At 41.3% G+C, this 13,268-nt stretch overlaps 1 protein-coding gene and 1 pseudogene across 2 annotated transcripts; one reads left to right on the top strand and one right to left on the bottom strand.

Annotated features, from left to right (window-relative positions):
* Positions 1 to 1,874: 1,874 nt before the first annotated feature.
* Positions 1,875 to 5,271, bottom strand: LOC117849297 (uncharacterized; annotated as a pseudogene).
* A 2,683-nt stretch (positions 5,272 to 7,954) lies between these two features.
* On the top strand, positions 7,955 to 12,859 carry LOC117846829 (disease resistance protein RGA5). 2 transcript variants are annotated; one of them, XM_034727924.2, is made up of 3 exons: positions 7,955 to 8,179; positions 8,966 to 9,777; positions 10,559 to 12,859. In XM_034727924.2, exons 2-3 carry the CDS (start codon positions 8,966 to 8,968, stop codon positions 12,549 to 12,551), a joined length of 2,805 nt encoding a protein of 934 aa, XP_034583815.1. In that variant the 5' UTR covers positions 7,955 to 8,179; the 3' UTR covers positions 12,552 to 12,859. The 2 variants fall into 2 exon arrangements, with proteins under 2 accessions (XP_034583815.1, XP_034583814.1); XM_034727923.1 differs by lacking the exon at positions 7,955 to 8,179 and having other exon boundaries at positions 8,186 to 9,777.
* Positions 12,860 to 13,268: the final 409 nt, after the last annotated feature.

The raw sequence follows: 13,268 nt of genomic DNA, 5'->3' as shown, positions 1-13,268 counted from the left end.
TTTTATTTTGTAGAAGTGTATCTCGATATGTATATTTTTGAACATTTTGAATAACTAAAAGGTAATTGCCCGTATTATTTTTTATTTTAGAATATCACAATTTGGGAATAATTATTAATTGTTTCCGGCCTAGGCAGACCATTATAACTAAATAAAAGAAGTGTTCTTCAAATTATCAGCAGTTTCAGTTTCAAGTTATGCAAACCACTCGCTAAATATTTTAGTCATGGTTGAGCTATGAAAAAAAATGGCTTAGAACAGCTTTGCTGGTTTGTATGAAGCTATTTTGTTCTCTAGACGCACAAGTCGTCAACTGCCGCACACGCTGTGAGGTGCCTTTGCGCCGTGATGCAGCCAGCTACCACTATTATATAAGCTTTAGACATATAGTATATATTTTTATATAATATAAACCCATCTACCATTGTTATAAAAACTTACTAATAACACCAGCAATGCCAAAAGCGTCAGGCGTGCTGTTGAGGCCAAATACGACTTGTCAACGCATGCATGACCCGGCAGCCGACCAAGCGTATCTGGCTGGGTCCAGCTGCCTGCTTGCTACTTTGCTGCTGGCATGAGGCCCAGCCCATTGCTTTATTGGTGGAGCAAGGCTGACGCCATCTCTGCGTAAGCGCCACCGCCCAGTCCATCGTGGCTCCTCGCCGAAGTTTCACCGGAACTGGAATTCGGTATTCGGTTGCTGCTGCCTGTGCAGACAACACCAGATGGGAGAGAAGGATGTGGGCAACTCATTTTTGGGGTGATGGAGAGGAGATATGGGTCGGGATGGTGCAGCTACGAGATCTAGGGTTTAAACGTTTGTGGGGCTTCGTTGTTGCTTGACGTATGGCGCCTGGACTCTGGAGTCGGAGTAGCTTGGGAGAGCATGTGGATTCGTTTCGGATAGATAAACGACAGTCTCCAGCTGTAGATTGCAATGCACATGGCAGCCGTGTTTATGTCGGTGCCTTCATGCGCACGACGGACAAAAAAACATGTAGAGATATACAAAGGATTGATGGTTAATATGAAAAAAGTGAGGGACTTTTTTTGCGAAATAACCACAATGGTCGGAAGAAACAATGCACTTTAATATTAGGTAGAGAATACGAATATATCGATACAATATCCTCATGATAATTTTAATAGCGTGTAACAAACATATGAAGATTGTATGTTATGAATGTGTTTTTATATCGAATTTTAGCAGCATTAATCTACGGAGGTTGTGTATAAAACACACACTTCTCTAACATGCTAAGGGCTCCTTTGTAACATAGGATTCATATAGGAATTTGTAGGGTTTGAATGCTATAGAATTTTTCCCTATATGGTCTTTTGGAACAAATGATTGGTTATTTTCCAATCCTTTAAAATTATTATGGAATGATTCAATCCATAGGAATTTTAATTTGGAGAAAAATCTAACATGAGGTCCAACCTTTTGGTCTATCTCTCTTTTCTCTTTCCTTTATTTTTCCTACAGTGTATCTAAACACTCTATTACAAACTTTCCTACATTTTCAAATCATATAGGATTGTAAATCTTATGCAACTCTATTACTATGTTTCTCCTACTCCTATGTTTTGAGAGTCCCTAAGGGCCCATTGTTTCGTCGGAATTGAATCTCATTCTAGGAATCTCATTCTAGCAATTAGATTCAATAGGAATTAAATTACATAGAATCAGTTTCATTTCAATTTTCTTGTTTGGATGTACAAAGAAAATAATTCCTAGAATTAGATTCCAAATATTATTTGGTTGATTAGAGAGGAAACTACTTCTGATCGATTACTTGGAACATCACCTCTGATTACTTGCAATCAAACATCACAAGTAATCAAACATATCTGACATATCTGACGAATCGCTCAAGATTTATCACGCAATCAAACATATCTAATGCAAACCAAACTCTTCTCTCTTTTTCAAACTTACCATTGGTCCAGCACCCAGTTACACACCATGAACGAAGCTACGCATGTCAGAGGAGATTACAATCATGACAAGTTAAAGCCATATATTATTACAAGGCAATGCAAGTTCAATAGATATTATCCATCACTTGATATAGATGAACTAGTTTCTTCACTTGTTGAGCTGTTTTAGAAGCCACCTCTTCCTCATCTTCTCCGGAAGCGCCAACAAAGACTCGTACTTGCGTGCATCACCGGTCAGGATATCAAATAGGTCCAACAAAGTGTCTTCATCCAATCCTTGTACCTCATTCAGTGTGTTTAAAATTTGTTTTGATGTTGGGCCTTTAGGGGCTTTCTCCTTTAGTGCTTCAACGAACTTGTCCATTTTTTCAGCCATCATAGAGGTAAAAGAGTCGCCTGACCGTTGCCTCCTTAAACTTCCTGAAGTTGCCGATGATGTGGGCTCTTTGTTACTAAGATCTTCCTTACTCATGTCTTTTGAGCTCTCAGCTGCAATCTTTGCCGCTTCACCGGTAGCATGGTCTTTGCAAAACACCAAGCTAATGGAATTCCAGTACAAGACAGTCTTGTGCCTGTACCCAATAGCTTCTTTGTTTTTTACAGAAAATAAATGTTGTACTTGGTTAGAAAACAAGTGTATCACAAAAATTGAAGGACCAGCAGTAATGATACTATCAGGTAACAGAAACAACTTGTATTAGGAGGCCGGCATTACTAGTGAAGCAAAGAAAGAATTGCTGAATGCAAACAGTTAGTATTGCTGAATGCAAACAGCAATACTAACAAAATTCAGTTTCTACTGAAGGTTGGCACGAACTTGTTATAAAAAATATAAAGGCAAGGTTGGTTAGTTGCTTATCACTGTCAAACAACAGCTAATTTTGTGTCTTTGGGTGGCCTGACATGTCGTAATCAGCGCAACATCCACATGTCAAATGGTAGGATCTTCTAATTGCTATCTACTTCAGCATAGTCAAATATCATAGTCAGCATGTCAGGAGCTTCTAATGGCAGGTACTTCTCATTCCACATAGTCAGCATGTCTATTTTGTCATCTACATTACACATGTCTAGTTACAACTAGAGAGACCATTCAGATAAGGTCAGCAATTCAACAGCACAGGTTTAGGAAAACCAACAATGCAACATTTTAGCAATTCAACAGAACTTTCAAAATTCTAACAGTACCACCACAGGAATCTCAATAGACCAAGTCACCAGTCAGCAATTGTAACAGTACAGGTGATTACAAACCAAACTAGTTCAGGCTAAAGTTACAACGCAATAACGCCCTTGCTGCTGGATGTTTTCAGGTCAGTGCATACACATGTCCAAAGCAGCTTCCTAATGGCTGAATTATCAAGATTTCACAGTTCTATGTGAACAATTAAAGATCAGAATGACCATCAAGTTAGAAACGGATTCTGACATAGTAATGCAGCCTTCGAGGCACTGAGACTGTATCGCAAAGAAACATATGCAAGCTCATCAGGGGTGTTGGCAAGCAAAAAACACCACTCCAAAAATAGAGCCAAATCAAATAGACATGCATTTGTTTCTTTAACACAATCAAATCACATAGCCCTGACTATTATGCACAACAAATCGATATCACAAACCCTGACTGCATCACCAATATGATGTAGTTTAGTATTAAGAAATAGCCAGACAGGCTGACAGATATATTTTATGAATTATCACAATTGTGTAAGCAATTGGGACAGGTCACACAAGAAACACTGTGACTGATTTATAACATATAATACTCTAAAATGTGTACAAAGATAATATTCTGATTTTTTTTACAGACACTGCCATATCAAAACTAGTCTAAACTATGGATGTAACCTTTAATACTAAACATGCATATAATAACTTGACTAAGCAGTTACTGCAGTAACCTCTGAACTTAACACAAATTTAAGTAAATAAGTGGTTTTTGAAACTTACCGCCACATATTCTTCCCATACAGAATCGCTATCAACAGATATTTTATTTTTGTTCCAATCCCAACCAAATCCACTTGATTCCAGCATACCATTGATCATAGTGTAGTGTTTGTCAAAGGTCTTGTTCCTCGCCATGATGTTGTCTTTTGAGATATCCACATTACACTTTTCTCAGACATTCTTGATAGCAGCTGTATAGACATGAGACTTCTACCCATTCAGGCATCTGTCACCCTTATTATAGTACTCCACAAATGTGTCAAGAAGAGCCTTGTCCATGTCGTCATTCCAAGAAATGTAACCCCTACCCGAGCCTGACTTCTTACCCTTCTCCATATCCTACAGGAAAAAAGTTCACAAAAGGTTATTAGTAAAATATTAAGGAGCAAAACTAAATATCATAAGTTTGAGCATGCATTGATGATAGAATTTATCATACATTGACCACGTCTTGCTTGGTAATCAGCAAACATTTGGTTAGCTTTGGTATCCCTAAAATTGCTCCATTCATTTGTTGATTGAACATTGGTAATCATACCCACTTCACTTTGAACTTCATGAGGTTCAAAAGATATTACTTGATCAACTTGGTGTATAAGTAAATCATCCATATCTCTCTGTCTATCAATTACAAAGTTGTGCAATATGCAGCAAGCATTAATGATCCTAATCTGCAAGAATTTAGTAGAAATGAGTTACATGCTAGCTAGGGTCATTCAGAGGTGAATTTCAAGCTAGGTTACTACGGAATACCTGATTTTGTAAGTCAAAATATGAGTTGCTTCTTAGTATAGCCCACCTCATCTTCAATAGCCCAAATGTTCTCTCTATCACATTTCTAGCAGTTGAATGGCACAAATTGAATAGTTCTTTGGCAGTGGATGGGTTATGCCCTTGAGCAGCCTACTCATTCAAGTGGTAGCGAGTGGATCGATATGGAGCAAGAAAGCCCGGTCCATTGGTGTATCCGGCATCTACTAGATAGTATTTCCCACTTGGAATAACAAATGCATCGTCCCGAGACATTGCATCACGTAGCACACGTGAATCTGAAGCTGATCCTTCCCATCCCACTAAGATGTAAACAAATTTCATGTGACGATCACAAACCCCCAAAACATTGGTGGTAATCTGTTGCTTCCTATTCCTATACCTCCCTTGGTCAGCCAAAGGCACAAAAACATCAATGTGTGTACCATCTAATGCTCCAAGGCAATCTTCAAACCACTTCCACTTGGAATCCTCAGGTTCTACAGCTGATGGATCAGGAAGCTTGATAAATTCATGGCATAATGATAGAATACCTCCAAGCACCTCATTGAAGTGACGGCAGATTGGCTCAAACGACCATCCATATGAGCTACGAATCATCCTCATCTTAGTGCCATGACCCACTACAAGCAAAAAGATTGCTACCTTTTCTTCTACCGACACGTTCTTGTTATCACACATACCACATCTCTCACGTAAGATGGCGCATAGGTCATACTCTTAGTTAGGCGCAAACTATCATAGCAATAGACATTTGATCCTTGGTACAGATTTCTTAGCATTTGTTTGCGTGTAGCTACATCTCTCTCAGCCACTTCATCCGGATCAACGATATGTCTAGGTCTCTTGACAATCATGCTCATGACATCAGAAACAAATAAAGCAGCCACTCTTTTTCTCTTCTTTTTACGCATCTCTCTCATTTGCTCCATGATTGTATTAACCAAGTCTATGTTGTTGTCAGGCATCTAAAGCACATATGCAAAAAGGAATGTTTTAATTTATCATTAAAAAGGTTCATAATTAACTAACTTAGCACCCAACATTGGAAAAGAAATGAGGCCCACGTGCTGCAGTAACCAGTAAACTCCCATCCAACTGAACTGAGACCAATTACTTTTGGCCAGCAGTATAAGCGGACAACAATAATTTAAGAAGCAACTTAGGATTGCTACGAAGTACGAACTTAAGAAGTACAACTTAATTCAAGGAAAACAGTTCCGAATAGTTGTTACCGAGAAAACATGGAATCAGAATTGTGACAACTGAAAATAAAACTCTACAGTTCTTAAATAACTAAACTAACATGCCACAGTCAACAAGCAGTTTCATTATCTGGTTTCCTACAACTTTGTTCTCCTCCTGTGTTACTTACACAAGTTCTTGTGCCAACATAAATTTTATTTCAGGTACTATGACTACATAGGACAGTATGGTATGTTGAAGAAGAGTCGAGAAGTTATGCTCACAGGATGTTGTCTTCATACAGCCATGGAGGGATCTGGCCATGCTCGTATTTTGCCCACGGAGTACATGGTGATATTACTCGATGAGGTATCCATTCAATGCATACGTGTATAAGGCAGCACTTCTCAGAGAACATATTTTACTTGCAATTTGTTACTTATTAAGTTCCTTTGTGTTAATTGCATATTTGACCCACACAAGCCCACAATTGGGACATAAATAATTTTTAATGAAAATATCAAAATTTGCTTCCTCTATGTCTATTTTAGCTGTCACTGTAAATTGTAAACCTCTTGCTTCTTAAAATAATACAGGCTTGAAATGTTATACCTGTTTCTTTTCATTTTGTTGTTAGAGATTAGTAGTGTTATAAAAAGATATACATGCTGTAGACAAATAATTTCACCTTTTGCTGTTAGAGATCAAATAAGGCATCTGTAGTGGTCAGTAAGCTTTGTTTTAGTTCACACACATTTGTATTTATGCAGGACCAAGATGAAGACGCTACGTTACTTGCTGCACAGTTTTGCACTACCCATTCTCATCCATGATCCTAGAGGAAAGCAGAAACGATGTTCCAGAATTATTTGTCATGGGATGATCAGCCCATGATTGGGGATTAAGCTCGACGATTGCCAATAATAGCCGAGCAATCCAATCTTTTCCAGCAAGTGGTACGGGAGACATGGAGAACAAAGCGTAGCAGCTGGCTATTCTAACACAGGAGGAGATCTAGTCATTCAACCACTATGGCTAATCACTTATTTAAGCCTAAATTATCAAGATACTATTCGAAGCCCACAATGCACTACCTAATGAAGAGAACGACGCAATGATTTGTAGAATTCAAAAGAGAACGAGGATCTGTCGAATTTTAGAGGAGAAGAGATGTTGCACGAACCCTAGATGTCGGCGAGGTAGATGGGGGCACCTGAGGAGGAGGGGGCGGCGGAGGAGGTAGACGTCGTCTTCTTCGCAGAGGAGGGGCGGCGGAGGCGGCGGAGGACGAGTCTTCGCGGCAGAGAGGGCGGCAGAGGAGAGGCTGACGGAGGGGGCGCCGGAGGAGGAGGAGGCGGCGCGGATTCGGGGGTGGCAGAGGAGGGGCTGGCGAAGGGGGCGCCGGAGGAGGAGGCGGCGGCGCGGAGTCGGGGGGGGCATAGGGGTGAGGAGTCGGGAGGCGTCGGGGGGAGGCGAGTGGGGGCGAGGAGTCGGGGGGATCGTTTTCCTGATATTTTGCTCGGAATGTGGGGAAGGAAAGATGAAATCACCAGGAATCACTGTTTCCAATTCCGGAGGGAGCTAAACATGGTGATCTTGGAAACTAATTCCAATTCCAGCAGATTCCAATGAAACGAACATGCCATGAGGTCCTAAGATGTTATAAGGCTTCTATGATGGAAAACTAGCCACTATCTTAGTATATTTTGTGTGGACCTGCACGTCCTGACTTTTGAAATTTAAACGTGTCAATACCTTAAAACACCTTTGCAACGCCGGGTCGGGTCGAGCAATGGAAGCTCAAATACGAGCGTGCTTAACGTTTCAAAGCACGACCTTTAAGAGAAACACACTTTTCCGTTAGTGATAGAACATGCTGATAACACGTGTGCGATGACATATACTCCAATTAACACATTTTGCTAATACTATGTGTACGGTGGATGACCTTTTACATCCCTGTCAGGAGGAGAAGTTTGACACTTTTCCAACTGGTCGAGCAGCTCAATACCAAGCTGACATCTGGCACTGCGATCAGTCAGCAAAATCGGCAGTGACTTTTCCGTCACGCCGCTTCCAAGCCACACCCACACACACTTCTCCATAGTCCATACTCCATACCACGGGGCCACGAGCAAATTTGGAAGCCGCCTCTCCACCAGTCTCGTCGCCGCCGCATCCGCCGGCCGTTGACCTCCCACCGTCCGGCGACTCCCGCTCTCCGCTCCGGGGCCGCCGGCTCTCCCGCGGCTGCGGCTGCGGCTGCGCTGAGCTCCCCGGGGCGGCGGTTTGGCTTCGTCCCGCGCGGCGCCCCTCGCCGATCTTATCGGTTGGTTGCCGTTCCCTTTCATTCGGATTGCGAAGTATAGCTAGCTAGATAGCTCTGTGCCTGCAGTTTGAAATCTTTTGGTTGTTCCAGAGGATTGTTATGGCATCTCGATACTAGCACTCTGTGTCCCCCCAAACAAAAGGATGTTATTTGGTAGCACTCTAATTTCTACACAATCCATGGGGGCTAAGCTGCTAGCATTGTGCATTTCTATGGTCCTCGTAGTGGTCTCTTGTTTAAATTAAGTCAACAACGATGCATTTGTCTGTCTATTTGCGTACGGTCATATTATTCAACTTGGCATGTATCGTATTGTGAAGTTTTCATATGATCAGTGTTCAGCGTCAATTGGTGTGGTTGCGCTTGCTTGAGTAGCATTCGTTCTTGTACTATTAGGTGACCTGTCCTGTCCACGGTGAGGTTACTGACCCTGCACACTGAAGAGTAACCGGTTCCATAGAAATTGTGATCTGTGGAGTCACTTGTGCATCTTGAATAGGTTGCATTTTGACAGGAGGTGCGAGAGGAATTTTGTGCTAAATCATGCGCTATTTGAGTATTCAGGCCATTTGCTTTTGTAATACTTGTCACTTGTGTGTTGTGCTTCAAAGTTTTACCAAGTTACCTGGGTCCGTATCTATCGCTTTTTCGTATCTTGTTATGCTCACACAAACACTAATTACATGCTCCTTCCTTTTACCTTTCTTTGTTTATCATGCTGCAACATGGACTTTTGATTTGCTATGGTATTTCTGGATTTCGCTACACCCACCAAACTTCCAACAGATGGCGAGCGCCTTGACGGGGGTGATGACCGAGGTCATCGGCAAGCTCATGGTTCTGCTCGGGGAAGAGTACACCAAGCTGACAGGCGTGCAGAGGGAGGTGAACTTTATGAAGGATGAGCTGAGCAGCATGAATGCCCTTCTTCAGAGGTTGGCAGAGGTGGACCATGACCTTGATCTGCAGACCAAGGAGTGGAGGAGACAAGTGCAGGAGATGTCTTACGACATAGAGGATTGTATCGACGACTTTATACATCGCATTGGCCACAATGGCATGGATGATTCTGCAGGCCTTGTCCGTAGGGTGGTTCAACAGCTTAAGGCGCTGAGGGCTCGCCATCAAATCGGCAGCCAAATCCAGGAGCTCAAGGCACGTGTTGAAGATGCTAGCAAGCGCCGCATGAGGTACAAGCTTGATGATCGCGCCTTTCAGTCTAGCACCACAGCTGCCATCGATCCTCGTTTGCCTTCACTGTATGCTGAGCCAGATGTGCTTGTCGGTATTGAACGGCCAAGAGATGAGCTTGTCAATTTGCTAATGGACGGGGAGGGGGTGTCAGTACAGCAGCTCAAGGTGATATCTGTTGTGGGTCCTGGGGGTCTTGGTAAAACCACGCTTGCAAATGAAGTGTACCGTAGACTGGAAAACCAGTTTCAGTGTCAAGCTTTTGTTTCTCTGTCACAGCAGCCTGATGTAAAGAAGATCTTAAGAAACATACTCTCTCAAGTCAGCCAGCAGGAGTATTTAAACATGGAAATGTGGGACGAGGAAAACTTCATCAACGCAATCCGAGAATTTCTAAAGAACAAGAGGTATGTCAATGGATTCAAAATAGTAACTTTTGATTATTAGTAACAGATCCTCTCTAAATCAATATCCGTTTCTATTTGTAGCTAAGGAGGTTAGTTTTATATACTAGTTGCATATAGATAAGCCATTATGTTCATTTCCACTGCTTCAGTTTAATAAGATACATAATGTAAGGCGCTTTGTGCTTCAAGAAACATATCCCTTCGGATTTTGGAAGGCGTTCAAATTTACCATCAAGTATATTTGATTTAATTTTAACTCAGTTACAGTAAGATCATACTTTTTTACTTGTTTCTGTAGCAAAAAAAGATGTGGTTATATGTGCTAAGCTGTTAATCATGTGACTCGCTTCCTCACATGTTGTGTGGCTTCAGTCCGACTTTATCTGTTGTCTTCTTGTTTTTGCCTCCTCAAATCCTTACTAATATATATATCTTATGACCATACAACCTCATGTTAATTGCTACTCACCGAAATATGTGGTTGTTTCTACAACTATGACACTAAAACATGCAATTTTTTGGAATTTATACAACACAATTATGGAAGATAGTTATTTCTGTACTCCATAAATGGAGAAAAACACATAAGATCATCTGGTCAGCTCTTGCTTGTTTTACAATCTTTGGACTTGTTTTAGAATCTTTGTAAATATTTTTCGTTGAGTGCAGAGGCATTTTCCTTTCTTTCTCTGATTACATCCATATAGTTTGGCATCAGTAGATATGGCACTTTATTATTCTTGCAGCTCTTCCTAATTCGTAGATTATATGCGCTTGGTAGGTACTTCGTTGTTATTGATGATATATGGAGTACTCAAGCATGGAAGACCATCAAATGTGCTTTGTATGTGAACAATTGTGGAAGCAGAATTATGACAACAACACGTATTGTTTCTATAGCCAAGGCTTGTTGCTCTCCTCACCACGATTATGTCTATGAAATAATGCCTCTCAGTACAGATAACTCTAAGAATCTATTCTTCAAGCGAACCTTTGGCTCCAAAGATATATGCCCTCCTCAATTGGAAGAAGTTTCCAATGAAATCTTGCAAAAATGCTGTGGTTCACCACTGGCCATTGTTACAATAGCTACTTTATTGGCTAACAAGGCCAGTACGAAAGAAGAATGGGTTAGGGTGTATAATTCAATTGGTTCAACACTGGAAAATGATCCTGATGTGGAAGAAATGAGAAGGATATTATCACTTAGCTATGATGATCTACCCCACCATTTGAAGACGTGCTTACTCTATTTAAGTATATTTCCGGAAGATTATGAGATTGAAAGGGATCAACTTGTAAAAAGATGGATCGCTGAAGGATTCATTAATATGGAGGGTGAACAAGATTTGGAGGAAATTGGAGAGAAAAATTTTAACGATCTTATCAACAGAAGCATGATTCAACCAATGAAAATCAATTGTGATGGTCGAGTGGCTTCATGCCGAGTCCATGATATGATTCTTGATCTCCTTATATCTAAGTCTGTTGAAGAAAACTTTGCCAGTTTCATCTGTGGAAAAAATAAAAAAATATCGTTACAGGGTAAGGTTCGCAGGCTATCTCTCAACTATTATTCGCAAGAGCATGCCATGGTTCCATCAGCAGCGATCATTTCTCATTGTCGATCACTCAGTATCTTTGGATATTCTGAACAGATGCCTCCTCTTTCGAAGTTTCAAGTTCTTCGAGTACTCGATATAGAAAATGGTGAGGAGATGGAACACAAATATTTTGAACATATAATGAGGCTTTGTCACTTGAAGTACCTGAGACTCCATCTAAGAAGCATTCCTGCACTCCCAGAACAACTTGGAGAGCTGCAGCACTTGAGGACACTGGATCTAGGAGGGACAAAAATTACAAAATTGCCAAAAAGCATTGTTCAGTTGAAAAATCTAACATGTTTGCGTGTTTGCGATCTGGAATTACCTAAAGAAATCGAGAATTTGCGTGCTCTCCATGAGCTTTCAGAGATCAAAATCAACCGAAACTGCTCGGCGCCCTCTTTGCTGGGGCTGGGCTGTCTGACTGAACTGAGGATTCTTCGACTTCGCTGGTCCATTGTCAATGCGAATCCTGAAAGCAAAGTTATTGTCGATAACTTGCTATCATCACTCCGCAAACTTGGCAGACTCAACCTTCGGTCTCTATGCATCCAGAGTTATTATGGTTATTCCATAGATTTCTTGTTGGATTCTTGGTTCCCTACCCCTAATCTCCTCCAGAAGTTTCAGATGAGCTCTAACTACTACTTCCCTAGAATTCCAGCTTGGATAGCATCACTTGGCAGCCTTACCTACCTAGACATCAATGTTGATCCAGTACAGGAGGAGACACTGGAGATCCTTGGAAACTTACCTTCGTTGATGTGCCTCTGGATAACATCAAAGGCAGCAGACCCCAAAGAAAGGCTTGTTGTGAGCAGTAGCATGTTCATATGTCTGAAGGAGTTCCAATTCACCTGCTGGAGGAATAGGGTTGGGCTGATGTTTGAAGCGGGAGCCATGCCAAGACTCGAGAAGCTGCGAGTTCCATTCAATGCATGCAGCGGTCTCAATTTTGGCATAGAGCACCTCTCTTCCCTCAAGCATATTATTATCGAGATCATTTGCAGCGGCGCGACAGTTCACGAAGTGAAGGCATTGGAGGAAGCTATCAGGAACACAGCTGATCTCCTTCCAAACAGACCCACCCTTTTAGTCCGAACATGGGATGAAGAAAATATGGTGGAGGAAAGCATGACTGAAGAGGAGATCCACACAAGCAGATGAATTCAGCATGCAGTATATGTATGTGTACACAGCAAGCATCTCATTTGGCAGTTGCCAAGGTTTTATTTTTCTTTTCTCCTGGGAATAGCTACAGTACAAAGCTGTTTTTTTATCAGTGTTATACTACAGATGAAGTATGCATTGTCCAGTCCTCCAGATATGCTACTTGGCATGAAATTGCTCCCAATTTTTTAATAAACTTTACGTAATGTTCAAGAAGTGCAGAAGCAGGAGCATGGAAATAAGCTAATATTTAATTGATGTAAATAACATTTTATGGTCCTCAGTTGATGTCTGTCTTTCATAAATCTGAATCAGTAACTTTTTTTTTTGGTACATTGCAAAACTCTTCTTCGCAGAAATCAGGAAGGCAAACCATGCGAAATTCAAAACATTCCTACGCAACTGGTGAATGTTTTCGTGGTCGGAGAATAACCATAGAAAATGGAAGTGTAGTAAAAAAAACAATATTAACGTTACCTCTATGTAGCTCCATTTTCAAATCACTGCGGCAATAACCTCCATGGAGCTACATGGAGCCTGGACCTGATCTGTTCAGGAAACTTAAGAGCTGGTCCAGGCTCTTCGGTAGTTCAGTCAGCTTCTGTTCTGCCTTCTGGAGGTCCCCAGCGCTCTGTACCATGTACCCACGAGCTCCGCCGGAAAAGATTGCAACGCTTCAGACCACACAAGCATCTCATGTTCTATTCCGTCAAA

Source organism: Setaria viridis, chromosome 3 (assembly GCF_005286985.2).
Source record: "Setaria viridis chromosome 3, Setaria_viridis_v4.0, whole genome shotgun sequence".
In the NCBI taxonomy this organism is placed as follows: domain Eukaryota; kingdom Viridiplantae; phylum Streptophyta; class Magnoliopsida; order Poales; family Poaceae; genus Setaria; species Setaria viridis.
Note: the sequence above shows the minus strand (reverse complement) of the source record. Positions and strands in the feature narration are given on the sequence as shown.

Bases quoted from the DNA above. Each gene is read 5' to 3' on its own strand.
- LOC117846829 (XM_034727923.1), top strand. From the start codon at position 8,723: ATGCGCTATTTGAGTATTCAGGCCATTTGCTTTTGTAATACTTGTCAC. The intron at 9,778-10,558 runs GTATGTCAATGG...TGCGCTTGGTAG, and splicing joins GAATTTCTAAAGAACAAGAG to GTACTTCGTTGTTATTGATG.